The sequence below is a fragment of the Ambystoma mexicanum genome, chromosome 3q (genome assembly GCF_040938575.1).
Source record: "Ambystoma mexicanum isolate Mex_15411 chromosome 3q, UKY_AmexF1_1, whole genome shotgun sequence".
NCBI lineage: Eukaryota > Metazoa > Chordata > Amphibia > Caudata > Ambystomatidae > Ambystoma > Ambystoma mexicanum.
Genome location: NC_090926.1, coordinates 224,509,378 through 224,531,340, shown reverse-complemented (window position 1 = coordinate 224,531,340; position 21,963 = coordinate 224,509,378). Strand labels below are relative to the sequence as shown.

Here is a 21,963-nt window from a genome sequence, read left to right as displayed (position 1 = left end):
AAAGCATACCCTCCCAAGAAGAGTGAGCATGTCTCAAAAAGGCCAGTGAAGACCACTAGGTTGGATAGTAGATAAAATAAAAAGAACAGTACTTTAATAAATGGGGGTAACATTCAGCAATAATTTTTCCTTTTGACAAGGACTAAGTAGAGCCCCTTACAGTACATTAAATAAAATGAATGGATATCCTCCGACATGGCAAAAACGTTCAGCAGTACAAGAACATGTTAACAAAATCATTTACCCCATGCTTGACAGTTTTTGCTGCATGAGCTGCTTTCTTCTTTGCGTCATACAATGTCAGCATGTCTATCAGCCCCATAAAATACACTTCTCTTGTAGGTGCACCTGTAGAGGGTGATTGAGAAAGAAAAAAGGAAAATTAATCAAAATTTCCCATAAATTAAGAGTTTACTGCCAGAAGCCTGTTTCAGCACTGAAGTTCTCACCTACCTAAACAGTGATTGCTTGTGATTTAATACATCTGTGGGTATGCTGCCACAAAAGCTGAAGATGTAGGGTGAGCATGAAAGACATCTGCATACAAACCAACTTTAAGTAGTAATTGTGCTCGGAACATTAGCAAAATAAAATCAACTGTATCAAGAATACTATTTGAAGGAAGCCAACATACTCAACACTCTTTGCAGGTTGCTAGCCAAATATAAATTCACATACTTTGTCTACCCTGCCTTCAAATAGGACTAATACAAACATGCTAATCTAGAACACAGCAAGTTGTAAAATAGGCATGTGGAGCCCACTTTGTTGTGACTGTTCGTGTCCAACCTTCAGAGTCCGTTTATTTTATTTTATTTTTAGCTATGGGTTTTGGGCAAAAGGCATCTTACAAATTGCATGAGGAGCACTGTACAATTGACATATTTTCTTCAAAACAAAATACTTCCCAGCACCTTGAATCTGACTAGAAGTCTGTAAACACAACACTACACAAAGCGGCAAGAGGATTCATTTAAAAAATAAAAACTTCACATTTTTCACAGGTTCACATCACATCTGACATCTGGAAAGCATATACAACTATAGGGGAGAACAAGTCCTAATCCAGCAAACAGTAACAATCCAATGTCATGATTACACACCAGCAGCTGTCCCCCATCGTCCCCTGCAGATCACTCCCCCCAGGACCAGTCACATGTCAAGCCCACAATAAAGAAAAGGCAATCTCCACATTTAAAAACACAATACCATTGCTAGCCGCAGCTCCACCGGTTCCTACCCCCCTCACCTCCCCTGCACCATTGACACTGACAGATTGTCTCGCTCACAAAAACACTTGCACAGGGTCCCCCACATCCCCTGGTCTAGACTTCCTAGGCAACAGTATTCATGTTTCACAATGCAACACCATGACAAGCGCTGCAGCCAATAAAAGGGGAACAACAGGCACCCAATGTCACGTTCCCCTTGTCAGTTCAAAGGAGTGCATGCCGAAGAGGCCAATCTGTGCGGTCACCCCCAAATACAAGACCATGACACATTGAATAGAATAGGGCAGTGAGCCCAATTTTTTTTTTCTTTGTCTATGGTTTGTAAACAAAACTTTACAAAACTAATTTGATTAAACAAGAATTGAATTAAAACAGTAGAATTGGTTTTAACAAAATGCAACAGAAAGGAAATACATTGCATATAGAAGGAAAAAGGAAATCACATACTTTATATATACAAAACATAAAATCTAAACAGAAGACAGTAAAATAACCTTTCATGTCAGGTAAATACTACTTTAGAGAAGCATCTTTAACCGAATACCTTTTACAGATTAAATTTTTAATAGCCAAATCACAAGAGTTTGTACTGTATGTTATTTCCTGCAGGGAAAGGAAACATGCCCTTCTCAAAATCAGGTACCTAATGTCCAAATATCAACTGTCAGCTTAGGTTACCTTTTGTCCCCATGAGGCCTTTCTAAGGATGGCTACTCCAGTCCATGTGGGACGAGCCCCTTCAAGGGTAAAAAGGGCCAGCGGAATGCACCATGATTAAGGACAATTCTTCGAGTCCAGAAGCTAGTTTCCCAGCCCTGTGGCTGTTTCAAAAGTCAAGACTCCATTAAACTTGAGACAGAAAACAAACCACTGCAATTTTCAGAGACATGGCTGGACCATAAATCATTTCCCACCATAGATTGTCGGAATCAATCCATTCCAAGTTGCGTACAAATTTCCCAAATCTTTCAATACGATCTGCCAGACTCTTTCTCTGTTGGATGGTTACAGAATCTACACAAGAAACATGGACACTTTAAGTGATTGTGTTTGCTGGGCTCTTAAGAATTTCTCCAGTTGGGCAAATATTAAACCGGAATCTCATTATTCTGTTACGCAAGGTTTTGCTTGGAAATTTCAGGAGGTAATATTCTGGTAGGCCCCATCCTTTTTGATGTGTAACCAGATGGGAGAAAAGCTTTGTAGAAACCAGTTTATCCATAGTGTTAGACCAGTCCGCATATCGGAGCAATTTCTTTACCCTAAGAGGGTTATTTGTCAACTCTGCAGCTGGTGGGCCTACATTTTCCAAGGTCAGCAAGCAGACCCTTTGGAGTTTTAGTAATGGTTCAGATTACATATTCTGGTCTCTCAGGCCATGCCCCAGAATTCTGTACATCATGTCCCCCGGGTCCGTGGTCAGTCTTCTATACAGAGATAGTTTGCGCCACAGTACCCAGTAAGCCCAGTTCGTAACGAATTGCAGCTATGGGAACATTTTGGGAGCCAAAACATTAATGCTTTCCATAGTTTTGCTTCCAGTTTTAGGAAATCTGATATTATAGCCTCTGGAGAAATTTCCAAGGCGCAGACAATCTTTGAGACTACTTTCAAACTGTAAAAACGTAGTAGCGGTTGGAATGCTAAATTTACCAAACTTATTGTCAACCTTTCGCTTTTGTGCGATAACAAGGTTGATCTTATGGTATAGGCACACCAGATGCTGTTTTCTATTAGGTCGATCAAAGATTGGGAAACCCAGATATTTCAACATATCTTTAACTTTGAGTTTCCCCTGATAAACAATGCAGTATGCAGTCCCATTTCTGGATTTTTTGCTAGTCAATTTCATAATAACTGTTTTGGAAGCACTAATGCAAAAATGATACAGCTCTGTATAACAGTTAAAAGCTGTTAGCATATGCTGTACCGAGTTAGTCGACTGAACAATTAATGAAACCGTTCGCATATGCAATAGTGTGACCTATTTTAGGAGGAATGAATGCAGTTGCCTCCAAACATTGGGCAGCGTCAGAAACAAATTAAATAATGTGGGGGCAAAAATGCATCCCTGCCGCAACCCGTTATCTATTTTAATCGGTGTGGACACCAAACCCTCCAGATTTAGCCTAGCCTGAACCCTCCGAGTCCTCATTAAGTTAAACAAGAATATAGATAAGATGTTCTCCGGCAAGCCCATTTTTCTCAGCTTATCCCAGAGGGTGTGCCTATCTACTAGGTCAAAGGCCATGGATTTAAAAAAAAAAAAAAAATGTTTAATAGAAAGTTAATCGCAAGACACAACCTCAAACTGCCCAACAGTGGGCCAGGTATTATGCGCCAAAACAACCCCTCCATCCCCGACCCCTCACTCGTCCCCCTGGCCTGTTGCAACACAGAGTCAGTAATATTCAGTAATGCCTTGCACTGATCATTCACAACGTCTCTCACATGGCGTCTTATGTCCTGTGGACCCCCCTGCGGTCAGCCTGGTGATAAGGAAGAGGAGGAGTTGCTTTTGGAGTTCATCAGATATGCAATATAAGGCCCCCAGATGTCTGGGGGGCGGGCATGCAAAGGTAATGTTTTAATGAACTCAGTCTCCACATCTTGACAGTGGAGAACATCCCTCCGCCACCCCGCAGCCAGGGGGGCGGGGCTTGACCCCAGGTCATGGCCACGCTCCTCTGCGCCAGAAGCAGCAGAATGTTCACAGGTTTCCTCATCGCGGGTTTAAAGTGTTTGGTCATCCCAAGCAGCGCCACTGTGGGAATAGGCGTTAACTTCACCAATTATCGCCTCCGTCTCATGGATGACTTGTGACCAAAAGCTTGACAACGCTGGACAGCTCCAGGCGAGTTGGAGGAAGTCTGCAGCTGGTTTTCCGCACCTCTCACACTTTGCCTCTAACTCTGGGTTGTGTATGTGCCTTTTGGCTGGGGTGTCATAAGTTTGGTGTAGGTAATGGAAGTGGATCAGCTTAAACCTTGAGTTCAGGGCAACCCTCTGAGTTTGACTGAGTATGTAAGACCATTCGTCATCGGGAATGGTGGCCTGTAGTGCCTTTTGCCATCTCCCTTTTGTGCGTGGGTTTTCTGATGTCGTGTCTGTTATGAGGGCTCTATATATGGAGGATATCAGTTTACCCCCCCGTCCCCCTGAGCTTTGATCACACCATGGAGTAGTGCCCATGTTGGAGATTGATGTGGGAAAGATGGAAATGGAGCTTGGATCACATAGCGTAATCTAAAGTATACGAATATGTCTAAGGGAGAGGTGCTGCCTCTCTCCTTGGCTTGTTGTAGTGATAGGAATGTTCCATCGACGAAAAGGTCGCCAAGTGTCTGGGTTTGTGTTTTGTCAGCCCATTGGAGGAACACTTTCTCATTTGTGAGGGGTATCCCAGGAATTAATTTAATAGGTAGTAGCGGAGTGTATCTGATTGTTACGCCGTATTTTTGGGCTATCTTTTTCTACACTGCGTAAGTGGTCAGCACCACATTTAGTGTGGTGTGCGGGGTTGCTTGTTGGCTGATAATGACTGCTCTTAATAGATTGGGAGAAGCCAGGGCACGTTCTATTTGTACGTGGGGCCTGATGAAGTAGGTAGAGTACCAATGGCTCAGAAAGTGAGCTTGAGCGGCCCAGTAGAATCTTTCTAGATCGGAGAGTGCGAGCCTTGTCGGGAGAGTAAGCGTTGCGTATGCCATTCGCGCTGGTTTACCGGCCCAGATTAACTCAAGTATGAGATTTTTTTAGCTTCCCCAGGTAGTGCCGCGGAAGTAAGAGTGGAATATTAGTGAACAAAAAGGAGTTTTGGTAAGATCACCATCTTAACCAGCTACGCTCTGCCCCAAAGCGTCAGCGGCAATGCCTTCCACCTGTGCACCTTCTCTTGGAGTTTTTAACGTGGATTCATAGTTATCCTGAAAGATGTCTCGGTGGTTCAGTGATAGCAGGATCCCGAGATATCTGATGTGGGTGTTTTCCCACCTAAAGTTGAAATCATCTGTGAATTTTGGGGTATTGGGAGTCAGGGGAACTATTACCGACTTGGAGTGATTGATTTTCAGGCCTGATACCATGCTGAACTTTATTATCTCTTGCCTTATTGGGTTGAGATTTTCAGTGGGGTTTGGGAGGAATAGCACCACATCGTCGGCATAAAGCGAGATGATTATTTTGTGGGGACTCAAGACAAGCACTTTGTGGAGAGGTCGAGTGCGCAAGCTCGAGGTCAGCGGCTCCATCACTAGTGCAAATATTAGCGCTGACAGTGGGCACCCCTGTCTAGTCCTGCGCTGAAGAAGGACACGTTTCGATTTCGCCGAGCCCAGGACAATGGTTGATTGGGGTTTGTTATATAGTAATGCTACAAGTTTTAGAAACTGGTTACCCAAGCCATGTTGTCTGAGGACCGCAAACAAAGCCATTCGAGAGTCAAAAGCATTTTCGGCATCTAGGAGGATTGCAGCTGCCTGTTGAGTGGGATCTATCGCCGCCATGGCTCTGAACCCTCTGATCCCGAATGTCGTGTGGCGACCAAGTATAAAACCAGCCTGGTCAGCCAGTACCAGTGCTGGCATCATGGGCATTAGTCTATTAGATAAAACTTTGCCAAGTATTTTATTATCGAAATTTATTAGGGAAAATGGTCTTTAAGAACCACATTCTTCGGGGGTTTGTCTTTATGTAAAACAATTACAGTAGCTTCCCTTAGGGTTTGTGGCAGGATGCCTGTCTCCAGTGCCGCCTCTCAAACTCTCAGGAGGAGGGGGGCTACCAACAGAGTGAATGTTTTATAGAATTCACCAATCAGGCCATCGGGGCCGGGGGCTTTGGTGTTGGGTACTCTTTTTATCACTTCTAGGATCTCATCTTGTGAAATGGGCTCGTTCAGTGGTTCGCGGAGTTCACGCTCCACCCAGTAAAGTTCCGTATCTGCTTGATAGTTATATAACAGTTCCGCGTGTGCTGTATAAGTTTTGATAGGAGTGAAAAGTGTCAAGTATTTCTGGTTCAGTGTGAACTAGGGACCCTTCTGGGGTGTGGATTCTCTCCACCAGGGTGGGCTTTCTATCTGCAGCAATCAGACGGGCTAAGAGTGCTTCAGGGAGTTGTCCCTCGCCATATTGGCGTATCTGATGGCTGCGTCACAAGAACTTCACCTCCCGCTCTGCTAGTGCCCTGAATTTAAGCAGTTCTTCCTTGAGTTCTGCTTGGGTGTGTTTGGAGTTAGCATCTGCGCACTGTTGCTCTAGGGCTTTCAGGCGTTCCTCACTGGCTGTCAGCTCGCAATGTATCGTCTTTAATATTACGTTTTCTTTGGCGATACACACACTTATAACGCACTTCAAAGTTTCCCACAGTATCCCTGCCGAAGAGACTGAATTTTGATTGCTGTCTAAAAAGGATCTCATCTCCTCACGTAGCTCCGCTGCGAAGGCCTGATCTGCCAGTGTTCCAGGCTTGAATCGCCATTGTGGTGCAGTTGGTTTAGTATCAGGGAGGTTACAGTCAAGAGTCACTGTGGCGTGGTCGGAGAACGTCTTGGGGAGAATCTGGCAACAGCCCCATTGGAGAATGCTGTGAGCTGAGACGAGCAGATAGTCTATGCGAGAGCTGGATTGGTGGACTGCGGAGTGAAAAGTATACTCGCGTTTTTTCCCAGTTACTGTGCCTCCATATGTCAGATTGTATGCTTTGCAGATCTCTTGCACTTGAAGGTTAGCTTTGGATGACAGCGCAGAGGTGGTTTGCGATCTGTCTTTTTGCGGGTCGAGATGGGTGTTGAGGTCGCCGCCCCAGATGTTTGTTGGTCCATTCAGTGCGAGCCGGAACAGGACCCAATCGAAATTATTTGGACCATCCACGTTGGGGCCGTATGAATTTATGAGTGTGACGTCTTGCCCAGCTATGATGCCTTGTACCAATAGGCCCCTGCCTTCACTGTCCTTCTCCACCCTCTTTAGGCAGAAGCAGCCTGTGGTGTTGATGGTGGCTACCCCCCCGGCGTAGGATGAGTAGGAAGAAAAATAGCGGTGACAAACCCACTCTCGGGCCCATAGGTTTTTTTGTGGGGTGAGATGCGTCTAATGAATCATTGCCGTGTCCATTTTGTGCCGCTTGAGGAACTGCGGAATCTTCCTTGCTTTAGCGGGAATGTTACCTCCCCTAATGTTCCAAGTTGCTACTTTGAATCCACCGGGTGGGTCTTCTTTTCACGCTGCGCGAGTCAGGACTTGACCAGACGTGGACCGCCATGGAGTGGCGTGTTGTACTTTGGCCAAAACGTTTTCCTTGGGTTAGGTGTCACATGTGGAGGGATGAGGTCTAACAGGGCCGGGGTCAGCCAAAACGTAACTATCACAACTTTGATAAACAGTACCTTACACGGACAACCCCCAACTTGTCCGTTTGGTGTCCCCCCCATAGTGAAAATACTGCTGCGCGAGGGGCGCTAGTGACCTCCCAGGGGAAGATGCTCCTTTTAACTTGATGTAGTGAATCCTGTCGTGCAGTGCCGCTCTTCATGTCTGTTCTCTTAGGTTACTGCGGCTCCTGGAGGGTTTCTTTCAGCGCGTTCCTTTCTAGAGGCCGACCGGCCTCTGTCTGAAGCTGAGCAGCCATGCCTGTCAAGGAATAGAGTGGTGTATTCGGGTGAGTTGAAGAAGTGCGTTTTCCCTTCAAACTGAATACGGAGCCTAGCATTGAGTATGTGATTTGGTTCTTCTTGGGCTTGACCTGCTGGGGAGAAGACGGGCAAGAGTCGAATTGTGTCCCCGTCGTATTTAAGAGTTCCTTTCTCCCTTGCTAGTCTCAGGATGGTATTTCGGTCTTTATAGTTTAGCAGCTTCATAATTATCGGACGGGGAGGTACTCCCGGCGCTGGTTTGCCGGTTGGGATCCTGTGCGCCCTTTAAATCACGAATAAGTGCGAGAGAGCTGTGTCGCCGAATAGGGCTCTGCAAATTTTTTCCATGTGGTCTTCCATTTTGTTGGGAGTTGCTTGTTCCCCGATTCCTATCACTCTTATGTTGTTGCGTCTGGATCGCCCCTCTAAATCTTCGTTCTTGACCATGACCGTTCTCATTTGGTTCTGAAGTGTGGACACTCTTGCAGTGAGTGAGGTTGCGCCGTCATCCATGTCTGAAATTCTCTGTTCAGCATTATCCAGTCTATCTTTATGCTTGTCCAAGCGGTGTTGCAGCAGGTCCACTTTGGACGATAACGTATCCATTTTGTTGTCTAGATTCCCTATTCCTGTTTTGAGATAGAGGTGTACCTCGCAGATGTCTACTTGCCGCTGGTGGCCATCTTCATGTTCGTTGTGATTAAGCAATAGGTCCTCTTGTCTTGGGGTCTTCGACGCGGGACCAGAGTCGAAATTAAGTTTCCGCTGTGATTTATCGTTTTTCCCCATCCTGGCGCTAGACTCTGAGCCTCTTCGCGCGTGTGCCGCAGCGAAATGGAGTCGGGACGGACAGCAGGCTTGTGACGCGTGAGTGGGGGGAGCGATCCCATAAGACTGGGGCGTTAGACGCGGAGTTTGCTACCTGGCGCTTGCTAATGATGCCACCTGGAGGAGAGGACTCAATCGTGCACAATAACTGTAGGGGGGAGGGGGAGATCTGGCCCCACCGTCTCGTGTTAGGATTCCTCACCTACTGGGATGTGTGGCGGAGGGTGTTTGCGAGCTTCAGCCTCCAGATGGTGGGGTTTCTGAGCCACTTCGCCCACCGCTGAGTGATGCATTGATGGATTGACTTTATATTGAGGGCATGTTTTCTGGGTGCACTATACACTGGGCTGGCTTGGCTGCGCTTGTGGATGCTTCCGTGTAGACCCCAGGTTCTTGGTAGCTGCTTGCCAGAGTGTTGGGGCGCCTGCTTTTGGCCCCTTGTTGTGCTGCTGTAGGAGCTGCTTGCCTCGGATGGAAGGAGGTGAGCATGGGGGGCCCTGCCTTCTCAGCACTCCGCCCCCTCTAGTTGTTGCTCTCCACTCCAGGAGTTTTAACTTTTCAGCGCGCGACCGAGCACCGCGTGGGAGGCTGTTTACTGCTGCTCTCCCGCGGGCCGGCCACACTCTAATGCGCACTTCTCACGCACCCCCACTTGTGTGCGCGTCCTCGCCGGGGCCCCTGCTGCGCCTCTCACCTAGGCAGGCGACCCCCGCCAGGAAAGGCTTCTTAGTCGTTGGCATGGTTCCGTTGCAGCACCTCAGCGCCCACGCACTCCGCCATAGGTACCACCGTGAGGCCGCTGATCCCTCTGTGCGACCTGCTGGCTCTCCCAGCCCAGCTGGCCTCCTCACGCTGCGCGGGGATCCCGGCACCCGCGCACCCCGAGTCGGGGGCGGCGTTCTGCATCTTTCTCCCAGGGGCGGGGGAGGGTACCGACCGCGGTACCGTGGACTCCGTCCAGCACAGGCCTCTGCTGCCTGGAGTCTCAGGACACAGAGCGATTGCTGCCAAAATTTCCTGCGGAAAGACGGCAGGATTGCAGCGTTTGAAGCAGGATAAGGAGCTTCTAGGGAGCTCACAGAGGAGCCGCCATCTTGGGTGGTCATCTAGCGCCCTCTCCCAAAGGCCATGGTTAAATCAATGGCAGCTAGGTAGATAGGAGTTGCCCCAATTCTCCACGCTCTGTTGCAGTGTTATTAGTAGACCACCCACTTCTGTGCCCTAAGATTTTCTAAAGCCATATTGCTGTGGTGATAAAATCAAATTTTGATCTATCCATTCAGATTTCTTTGGAGTATCAAACCAGCAAAGAGTTTTGAGTCAGCGTCTAGTATTTCAATAGGTCGATTTTTCAGCAAATTTCTGTCTTTATTAATAGGTATCACGTACGAGAAATATCTTCAAATTAGACAAATAAGATCTTGGCCCAGAGCCACGGATCGCCCTTAAGTAAGGCGTTGGGGCCTGCTGCTCGAGTTTTACTTGCATGTTTTATTTGTGTTTCTACATCTTCAATCAGGAACTTTATAGCCCATGGCTGAGAGAAAGTACCATCCCATTTTTTACCTCTGGCCCTAGGTTTATATGTTTCCGAAATGATCACGCCAGTTGCGTTCACTGATGGTGTTGGTCTGTACAAAATTTTGTCTAGACTCAAGATAGTTTAGCAGTAGCCAGAACTTTCTAATGGAGCAGTCTGTTAGTGCATCCAACATTGCTTCGTTGTCAGCCTGATCAAGAAGGCATCTATGGCTTTTTAACCAGTTTTTCTGATTTTGTTTCTATTTTTTAGTACCCTTATTAATACTGTCGGGACTTAGGTTGGATTTCCTCAAGTGCCTGATCTCTCTGTTGTAAGAGCTTTCTTTTATATCACCTTTGTCTAACTCTCCCATGGGCACCCTTAGTCACCCTTTTACTGATCTTATCTAACATTTCAGCTGTATGTGATGGAAAGGAGTCATGGGCATATAAGTTCCTTTTTTCTGAAGAGTAGTCGCTGTGTTTACTGTCAGAAATAGCCTGTTAGCTTTAGAGACATTACCCATATGCCATTTTAATCTAGTTTTGGATGTGTTTGTGAGCAGATTCTGTGTTAATTTAGTTTGGAATTGATTTGAAATAACACATTGCCAGGTGAATGACAACATACTGTGGTCACTTAAAATAGTTTAACATATTTTAAATGTTAGAGGAGACTGAATTAGGTGCTGAGACAAATATATTGTCCATGATGGACGTATGCAATCCATCTGACCAAGTTGGAACTAGGGAGTAACCCTCCAACCATTGTTCACGCTGATGTTAGTCCCCAGTTCTGAAGAAAAGTGTACCATTGATTCCCTTGCAATCAATTTCTACAGCTATTGTTGGTGTTAACAGAGGAGAAGGTTTTCCGCCTAGGAGAGCTCTGATCCAACATTTCCAGTTTTGTAAAAGGTGGCAAAGAGGAGTAGACGTCCTCAGTGATCTCAACGTTTAGGTCACCCAAAACAATCTGTAGGCCAAAAGATTGAGTCATTAGGCTAGCGATATGATCATTCAAAGATAATAGGGCCTTGCCAAGATTCTGTTTAATCTGCTATTGCTAAACGTTTATTGGTCGCCTAGAGACGCCTACGTCCTGGGTAAATTCAAGCAGCACCATCATTATTCCTTGTGATATAATTTTGGAGTAAAGAACTTCAAAGAGACCATTAATTTGAACCGCTACGAGCAAACCCGACGGTCGCCCCAAAGTACCCTGACTTGCAGGTTTACAAAAACATTCATAACCATCCAAAACACACGGGCCAGAAATCCAAGTTTCAGAGAGTACGATGTTAGCAATACCCCCAGTTCCTGTGATTTCAGGAGATGTGTCCCCTGGAATTCCAGGAAATAATCGAGAGACTGCTAGGATTAAAGGTTGGCCTGCATGTCTCAACTGGATTATCGATTCTCGAAGAGACATAGCCAGCAATCTCCAACTGGTTTTGTCCTCTTCTACGTTGTTCATTTTAGTTTGAGATTGAATTCTTCCCTCGCTTGCTTTTTGTTGGGACTATTTTCGTAGCAATTTTCAGTTGCTTTTGTGAAACCATGACTAAAAGGACAAAACGTCATACCCCATCTTATTGAACAGATGTGCTTGTTGTAGGATAGCGTTGTATACCGATCTAGAGTGCAATACCAGGCGGACATGGTCTAATCTATCTGGATGGATAAAATCGACCAGCTTGATGTCCGAGGATAGCAATCCCAGAGCCGGTATTTCATCCAAAAGGGCTAATACCCGTCCTCTCTTGAGCAAATCAGGACCCCCATAATCAAACGGGTAATAAAGCAGTATGCTAGGGTTATCCGGATGTGCAGGTTTCCTCCAATGTACCAGATTTAGATGGCTCTTTTGGACAGTTTTAGGAGAGGCCTGCCATGAGGTCTGTGCCAATGTTACAGAGTTTGGGGGCCTAGTATTGCTTTCGTGATGCACTAGGTTGTGTGATTTAAGGCTTCCACTAGAATCCGTTCTAGGAAATTTAAGAAATTCGAAATCTATGGTTTGAAGAAGGCCCTGTTTTAAGAGCATGTGTTGGTATCTGTGACGTGTCACGCTGACCTGTCAGTAGGGTTTTAGGAGACCCCAGAGAGGTACAGTGAGAGGACTTTCCCCGAACTGCAGGGGAATTCCGGATGCTTGAGTGTTCAGCCATCATTATTGCCATCACTCTTCTTACAATTCTTTCAGTTACAGAATTATCATTCCCTTTAGTCTCTGTTGTAGATTGATCAGGTCGTTTGTCCGTGGTAGATTCTAGTACCCCCCCACCCCGGAAACCACTAAAAGCTGTTAATGTCGGAGGAGTTACCTCATGTTTTTCAGGATCCTGTCCCTTTATTTTAAAGCTAGGTCTGTCCTTCAGTATATGCTTGTCTTTTGTCAGAGGCGACTCACTAAGAACTACTTGGTTAAGAGGGGGATAAGAGTATCCAATCCCCTTATGGCCCCGTTAGGGTGCTCCACTCCCAGCAGCAAGGTGTCATCTTCACAGTTTGTGTGATTGCAGCAGTGTCAATTATCTTCTCTGCATGCATATGAGCTAAAGGGCTTGTGGGATTTGCTGGTACCTCAGACACTGATCTTATTGGGAAAAACTTAAAAAGATTACCCTTAGTTTGGTTGTGGGTGTTTACAGAAGATATCACTTTTAATTTCCCCTTTAACAATTTGGGTTTGCCCTTTTTCTTCATGGTTTCCAATTCCAGGACACCCCCATCTCTATTGCAAATGACCTCCTCTTCCCAACTAGTTAACCACCTTTCATTCAGAGCCTGAGCCCCTTTAATGAAGTTGCGCCAATTTTTCTTAGACCCCTTATTTAGGCCCTTCCCTTGCTTTGATTTATTTGTATTTGTGTTTTTTTTTAGGGTCTTCCTTTAATTTTGGGGATGGATGTGGTTCAGAAAACTCTTTATGAGGACCCTGTAACGTTCTAGACCCTGTGCCCTCGTTCGTTTTGGGATTTCCTTTGGGGCCTGGTGTGGGATTTGAGGGGTAGAAAAATCAGTATTTGCCATAGGGACTTCGCCAGCAACCCATTTCCGGTCAGATTTTGTCCCACCAGACATGGTATAAACTTTAATAATGGTATTTGATTTGCATTTCTTGGTTTCTATTGCAATGGTCAGATTTCGTATGAACATAGTGTGAATTTGGAGTTCTTCCAAAATTAAAGCATAAGTTGAGGTGATTTTCCCATCTTTCACATGTTCTCCTCGTCTCTGCCTCTCTAACTGGGCGGAAGAAACTTCCCAATCCACTTCTTGAGAGAGTGGGTATTGGGATAGTGCGAACATGGAGTTTTCTCCGTGACCCGAGGTGTCTCCCATTCCCTGGGGTAGAGGGGACTTTGGAAGCAATGGTTCACTAGTGTAATCTTTTTTTTGCGGCATCCATAGAAGAGGGAGGGGACGGCGGCAAAGGAAGCTCCAATGCCATTCTCATCGTCCCTTTAACGGGAGTGAAAGTCAAAGGAACAGAAAACATGTCATCATAAGGACGCGCCCCCGACAGAGTTGCTTCTGGTTTTCGGGCCCAGTCTATTCTAAGTGTATTTTACGTTTTTCATTATTCAACACACTCAGTATAGTTGGGCGAGTTTGTTAGTACAGGTAAGAGCTTAGAAATCACAAATGCCAGCAAGTGAGACTTCGAAGATGGCAAACGGGCTCCTTGCTGGTTCTTGTGGGTGCACTTCTGGTGGTGCGCGGGCCGTGGACTTTTGTAGCGGGTTGCATCACAGAGGGGGTGTGGCAATCCCCACTCTAGCAACCATGAAACTGCCAATGTTCTAAACTCAGCAGTGGAAAGCAGGAAATGAGCATAGCTACTAGCTGGCACTTGCGCAGGGGCGTGGGCCGCAGACTTTTGTAGCAGGCTGCAGCACATCAAGGGGGCGGGGCAATCACCACTCTAGCAACCATGAAACAGCAAATGTTCTAAACTCGGCGGTGGAAAGTAGGAAATGAGCGTATCTCCTAGCTGGCTCCTTGCTGGCACTCCCCCTATTTTTCCCCACACAACAGAGTAGATGGATCGCTCTGGGCCAATACTGCAAAAAGTCTCTGTAAATTAAGTGCTGTGGAGCAGCCCGTGATAAACCTAGACTTATCTAAGTGTACCACAGATAAGAGGAAAGGAAGCAACCTATCCGGATGGATTTTGTGTCTAAATTTATCAGTGATGTTGGCCTATAAGAGGCACATTCCAAGAGGGCCTTGCCTGGTTTTAGAATCCAGGAAATTATGGCCTCACACATCGTTGGAGGCAATACCCCGGTCTGAACTGCTTCCTGCCATACCTGAATGAGGCAGTGTGATGCTGGGAATGCATTGGATGGACAGGGCCTCCATGTCTTTGTCCTGTACTCCCTTGTGTGTTCTGTATTGTTTTCTACACAGGAGTCCAGTTGGGACTCCTGGCAGTGCAGCTCTTCCTCTTTTTGGTCATGGTGAACAGAGACCATTGGGATACCCTTGTGGCACCCATGGGTGGGGGTGCAAACCTGTACCCCTAGCGTATGTTTTTGGGCACCTGTGTGTGGCTCACAGAGCAGGGTATGGATTGGTGGCAGCTCCATGCTGAATTTGACAAGTGCTCTGAGCATCCTCCATTTTGGGATACACAGGCCCTGCCATAGGAATCAGTGGATTCTTGATAGACAAAATGGCCCCTGTGGCCTCTTGGTTTCTTTTACCTGTTACCTTGTTTTCCCAAAGTCCTGGGAAGCCCTGGCTCTGTCGCTTTCCCCGACTGGCTGTTGGGTGGAAGAACCATATATGGTATTGTGGCGAAGTCCAGGCCAGGCTATGTTGTTCCCAGTGACTATGTTGTGGGTACACCTTTGGGGTGGGACCTGGGTGAATGGAGTGTGTGTGACCAATATGCATTCCATGTTATGGGTGTCTGGTTTCTGGGTGTGTGACACAATTAATGAGACAGCCCTGCCTGAAACTGACATGAATGCAGTGTGGTGTGCTGAAAGGCTGGGTGCTGGCCCCAATCCACATTCCTTGTTATGGGTGTCTGGGTGGAAGTGAATAGCCTGAATGCACTGAGCCCTATTGGCTGCCTGCCTGAATGCCCTGACTAAGCTTGGCTCAGCAGTGTGAATGAGGGACAGATGTCTATATCTGTGGACCCCTCACTTAAATTGTACAGAAGCTGAAGTTTAAACTTGAAGCTGCTTACCTCAAAGCTCAGCTGGAAGAAGGTTTGCTGCTGCTCACCGTCGACAAAATCCGAAAGCGGTCGTGTCTGTCGAGGATTGACACAAGGGAGGACCTGCTTAGGAGACCTCTGCCCGAGCTACAAAGGAGCATCGTGCTTAAGCTGAGCCTCATCAAGGCAGTCTGGAAGTCAGTCTTAAAATGCTGCCGATAAGAGACGGGGTCCGCAGAGAAACATTGAAGTAAAGCACCAAGCCATTTTTACTAACACTATCCGGCCCATAAGAGATAGTGGCAGTCTACCCCAGAATTTCATGGATCGCCTCGCCCCATCTACCGCCATGACTTTCTAGTGTGCATTTCTTTTGCCGTGCACACAATATGCATACCCAAGTACTTAAATGTGTGTACCTCCCACTGCAGCCCCAGATCAAGTAGGTCACAGGCGTCATATTGTCGAAGTCCCATCAAAGCGACGAGATATGACTTCTGCCTTCTAAAAGAGATCCCGGACAGCCTGACAAATGGATGGGCAGATTATGCTCTGGTTCCACACAAGTACAGGAGAACATCATCCACATATAGCAAAACAAGATGCCTAGACTGCCCCCCACATCAACACCAGCCCCAGAGAATTCATGACACAGAAATACTGCTAGCGGTTCCAATACCAGTATATAAAGCATGGGCATCAGCGGGCACCCCTGCTGGGGACCTCTTTGCATGTCCCATGACCCCGAAACCTGCCTCACCGTTCTCACCCTGGCCACCGTTGTGCATATGGCAGAATAACCCATCAAATAAAGCCCTCCTTTGCGTCTAAGAATGCAACTTCATACGGCAAGTCCTCGGAATTAGTCTGGTCAATGTGTTGCAGGCTGCAGAGGTTCATAGAGGTGTTCTCTCCGGCACAAATCCTGTTTGGTCCATATGTATTAAGGCACCAATTACTTTCTGGAGTCGCCCAGCCAGCAGTGCTGTTAGTATTTGGATGTCTTGATTTAGCATTGCCAGAGGCAGATCTGATTCACACAGCTCTCTGGGTTTTGGTATAGGGACTATCAGTGTCCCTGCTCGTATGCTTCGACATTTTCAGGTGGACAGGGGTGAGAGTGGGACCAAATGTTTTGTAGAACTCTGCAGGGAGTCGGTCACCCCTCAGTGTTTCCCAGTTAGCAGAACACAATCACCCCCACCTATCTCTTCTTCCTTTAAAGGCAGCTCAAGTGTGGCAGCTTGCTCATCAATTAGCCGTGGCAACCTAATCTGGGAGAGCGCGAAGCGCAGCTCCTCCGGGTCAACCAGTGTCTCATGTTTATACAGCTCACTAAAGAATGTACTGAAAATGCCATTTAATCGCCGCCTGAGATCGCCAAGGGGGACGCATTCATCATGATCGCTTGCCGGGGTTGCTCAGGCTTGCACAACCATGCTAACAACCTCCCTGATTTGTCCCCCTCGCCATGCATGCCCTCACATGCTTCCGTACATTCAGGCCCACAATAGGAGAAGTTCAGACAACAGAAGTAAGTCCGATTCTATAGTTTGAATCCGGTCTTCCCACAGCGCCCTCCTGATCCCTCCCCCCACCCAGCAATTACCTCCCAGCAGTTGCCAGCTACAAAGTCTCCCAACACTGTCTCCAGTTGTCTACACTGCCCACAATAGTCTTTAAACAAGCAGCAGGAAATTGTCTGAGCAGTTTCTAAAGAAGTCATCCCACAATAGCTCTGCCGACATGCGCATCAAGACCAGTGGTTTGGGTCCCCGGCCATCCCAATGTGCCACCAGTAGGGAATGATCTGAAACAGAGCGCCCCGTGAATTCCACACCTCAAAATTCAGCCAAATGCTTAGCCCCCACAAATAGTGAATTCTTCTATAAAGTTTGTGTAGGGTTGAATAATCTGAATACCCAGTCTGCCTGCGTTCAGTTCCCTCCAGATTTCCACTGGTGATAGCTCAGTCACTGTCGCGTTAAGAGCCGGCGACAACCTGTTCTGGCCGGAGTCTGACCCATCTAGGACAGTCTCCAATGCAGTTAAAATCCCTGCCCCAGAGGAACAGGGCATCCCTCATTCGGGCCAGTCTGGTAAGCAGGTATCGCGTGACAGGAGTTCACTATGCCTACCTCTTGATGTTCCACATAGCCATGTACATTAGCCCTCTTTGTCCGCATCCACATCCACATCCAGGAGCCGAAAGGGAACTTTAGCATCGATCCACACCAAAACCCCTTTGGCAAACAGAGTACGTGGACCCATATCCATCCCTCCCCACCTGGCAATAACCCTCTCCTATTCTGCAGGGAGCAGGTGCGTTTACTGCAGTAAGGCAATTGATATTTCTTTCCTGCGTAAGCAGGACCGCACCCGCTTCGTGCGCAGGTAGGAGCCGACCCCCCTGCCTTCCAGGTCAGTATTCTAATCAATGCCATCCAAATAGCCTGTGGAGCCACCCGCCCCAGGCACTCTAGCACAAATACCCACTACAACCCCACACCAGCAGTCAACCCCCAGTTATCAGGCTCCCTGCATACATGCATACATACCCTGCGCATAGATCCCTCCCTCCTGCAGCCCCCAGCCAGCTCCCAGCTGCCAACAGTCACACCAAATAATAACAACCAACCATATTGAAACAGAAAACGTGCGCCCTCAACAACGAGGCCCAAACAATGCAACAGCATGAAGCCGTTCGGGCATACCCCATGGGCAATGTTTAGTCTTGCAGGAATGGGTATTGGGCAGAGGGTACCAGCAGAAGCCAAGTACCACCTGTGTCAAAAATTCTGAGGGCGTCAGAAGTTCCATGCCATGGGCAGTAGCATTGTGCTCCCGCTACAAGGCATCTCCCCAGGCAGCAGTGATAATGAGAGTGCCAATTGTATCCTGTAGACTACTGCAGGAGTCCCGCTCCAATAAGTTCGGGGACCCTTCCTCATCCTGTCCGGTCCGTCTTGCCATTATGGTCCACCCACGAGTTAGCAGCCTCCGGGTGCTTGAAGAAGATTGCCTTTCCTTTGTAAAGTACTTTCACTTTGGCAGGATAAGCATATATTTGAGTCTGAGCGTGCAAAGCCTCTCCTTTGTATGACATGTTTCTCTTTTTTGGATTAGTGGCGTATAGTCCAGGTATATGGCACTCATCGAGCTGCCCCGTTGTATCGTGCCTCCTTCTCTGGAAAACTACAGGATCATCTCCCTGTCCTTGAAGCTAAGGACCCTAGTGATTATGGGCCATGAATTGGCTCGCAGAGGCAGTCTTACCTGCTGTGAGCAGTGTGCCCTCGATCGTGAAACCCTGAGACAATCTTCCTGGGCCTACTTCTTGAAGTATCAAGTTCTCTATGTAGGAGGTGGGGTCCAGGCCCTGCACTTCCTCCGTTAGACCCAGCACTCAAATGTTATTACTTTGTGACCTCCCTTCTGCGTCCTCAGCACACATCTTTAGTACAGCATTCTTTGCTTCCAGGGCTCTCACACTGGTCTCTAAGTCAGTGGTATCTGTCGCGGCCTCCTGCAATAATTACGTAGCTGTAACCCTCTCTGCCAGAGATCAGACATCTAGTTTCAGGTGGTGCAACTCTACCTTCTTGTTCAATATTTTTATTGAATTTCAAAATCATAAACCAACAACATGGCAAACAAAATGACAAACAGTTCTTCCTAGTCCCACTGCGAGACCAAACCTCTAGTATGACTAGAACAAGAAAAAAATGCATCTTATGAAGAACAAGTCTAAGAAAAGACCAAATGTGATGGAGCCATACATTCCCACCCTATCCCCCCCTTAATGCCCCGACCCCACCCGTACCACCAACCCCTATGCAAATGCAAAATGAGAAAGTGAATATATGTCGGGTATAGTCACTGAGGGCATCAGGAAAATTGCTCGCTTCCCCCCACCCCCTAGTTGGTGGATCCAAAAAGGTGAAGGCGCATGATTTAGAGCCTTGTTCAGCCAATCAAAAGGTCCCAGCCAACCGCTACTGTCCACATTTGAATTATTGAATAGGTCGAGAGTACATATCCCTATAAGGAGTGACAGAACAGATCGACACAAAGGAGACATAAGAGAAAGCAGGTAGCAATTAAGGGAGTGGGAGGAGTGAAGCAGCAATCGTAGCAGCGGTCCCCACCCATCAACCCCCACAGAACCCACCATGTACATAAACATAGCCCAGGGAACCCAACCCCATTCATTCACAGCAGAACCCCCTCGAGAACATGGTAGTAATTCAGATATAGGGGTTCCTAGTTCCTAAAAGCGATTTGGCCTGTACAGGCCCAGCTTGATGCCTGAAAGTACTGCGCTCCAGTGAGCATAGTTTGGCCAGCAGGAACCGCCAGGTTGGTTTGGTTGGTATAATGTCCGATTACCAATTTAGGATGAAGAGCTTGCGTGCAGAGAAGAGCATAATGTAAATGAGCTTGCAAGTCATGGGGCTTTCATGCCATTCCTCCCTTGAAGGCCCCGTACCATATGGTTGGAGGATAATGTGAGGGCAGCGCCACAAATGCGAGCTATCTGCCTATAAACCATGCGCTAATATGCCTTTTAAGTCAGGCAGATCCATAAGACGTGCCCCATGGTACCCAGTCCCCTGCAGTGTTACCAGCATGTTGGTGTGTGTGTGTATGAGGCCCACCTCGTAGAGTTTACTAGGCGTGAAGTATAGTCTAATATTGATCTCCCTATTCTTAATGATAATGAGACCACATTCATCGAATGAGCATCGAAAAAGTTAAACAGATACCCTGAATCAAGTGTAATCTCCAGGTCAGTGGACCACTGAGTCGATAATGTATGATTGCGCCCAACATTGGTGGGGATGTAAACGGTGTAGAAAGTGCAGAGGTTTGGGAAAATCATCTTATTCTGCTCCATTTCCAGCTCGCACTTTGTCGGCCCAGCTTGCCTCAATTGTACTGTTGTATGCGTGCCGATCGCCCATAGTAAGGTCATATCTTAGCCAGTCGGCTTCACCCATCTTCAACACCTGCCTCGTCTCAGGAAAGTCAAGCGGGGTCTCTCAATCGTACAAATCCATTACTAACTTGTGGTCTGATAATTTGTGGCTTAGCCCATAGGACAGGAGTGACTGTGTGCTGATCCACGCCGGCGCTGTCCAGGTGAGCGAGCATAGCGCCACCCTCCTTTTGTGCCACTGCGCCAGTGTCAGACCTACTATTGGGTGCGTTCTGATCCTGTCAGGTAATTTGGCCGGTAGAATAGCCAGGACCTCAGAGGGGCAGTATGGTGATTAAAGGGAATACGCCAGGATCTTCTCCAGTTGCTCGGGTCCTTTGAGTTAAGCCACCGTTTCACCCCGCATACTTGGGCGGCTTATTGATGAATCTGCCACTCCGGGGTGGCCAGTCCCCAGTATGCGTTAGAAGATTGGAGGACCTCCAGCTTAACACGTGCCATTTTGCCCCTCCAGAAAAATTTCAACATATTCAGGTCTAGCTTTTTGACTGAGTGGAGGTGAAGGGCAGCATCATATGTTAGGAGTTATTTATAACTTTCCTGTACACAAGCGTTTCATAGCCAGGTAGATGAACTTTGGCATGGAATTCATTTTGAAGGCATTGATCCTGCCCTTCAAGGATAATGTGAGGGCGTCCCACCTGACCGGTCCTGTTTAATCTTCTGAAGGATCGGAGGATGATTCAGATCCAAGACGTAACTCAATTTGGGGTCAATATTCACTGCCATGTATTTGATGCGATTTGAGCCAGAAGGGGGTAAACCCTGTCACGGTCCCATGGAATATCCGTTCTCAGCGGGAGGACCTCCGATTTTGCCCAGCTAATCTTATACCCTGCCATGGGGCCAAAGTTGAATAATGGCTGTTGTAGCCGTGGGAACGCGGTCGCGAAATTGATGACATTCACCTGAAGGTCGTTGGTTTAAAGAGATACTCGATGTTCCTCCTCCCCCCTCTGTAGGCCCTACCACCAGGGGTCAGCGCAAAGCTTTGCCGCTAAGGGCTCTATAGTACGAGCATGAGGAGTGGCAAAACGGGGCATCCCTGCCACGTACCCGTGTAAAGTGAGAAAAGCGCTAAAGTGACCCCATTTGTGACCACTGAGGCAGTCTGGCAGGTATACAAGAGTTTGACCAACTCTGTGAACCCGGGCAGGACGCCGTAAATCTCTAGCACATGAAACAAAATCCCACTGGACCTTGTCGAATGCCTTCTCGGTGTTAGAATTACATCTCCCTGGTCGGCTTTACCAGCGATAATGTGGAGTAGACTATGTACATTATCGGCAGAGTGTCTACCTTGAATGAAGACAGTTTGATCTCTATGGATCATTGTTCTGACTGATTTTCTATACTCTGGCCTGATTAGCAGATGTATAGAAGGCCAACCTATATTGCGACAGGGATAACTCTGGGAAGCTGTAGCCAAACCAGTTTAGATAGCAGTGACAAGCGGTCTAGGCTATGTTCTTCAGTGGTGGTGAGCTTGTAAAGGGTCCACAATTAGGTCACACAATGGGAATCACAGATTACACTTAGAAAGGATGTATAGAAATACAGTTATTTATTT

At 47.2% G+C, this 21,963-nt stretch overlaps 1 protein-coding gene across 1 annotated transcript in view; it reads right to left on the bottom strand.

Moving 5' to 3' along the window:
• The window catches only part of PIP4K2C (phosphatidylinositol-5-phosphate 4-kinase type 2 gamma), a 601,833-nt gene that overhangs the window by 41,626 nt on the left and 538,244 nt on the right, over window positions 1–21,963 (bottom strand). Inside the window, exon 9 of the mRNA XM_069653597.1 lies at window positions 245–348. Within this exon, the coding sequence (XP_069509698.1) occupies window positions 245–348 (104 nt within the window). The remainder of the gene's footprint in view (window positions 1–244; window positions 349–21,963) is intronic.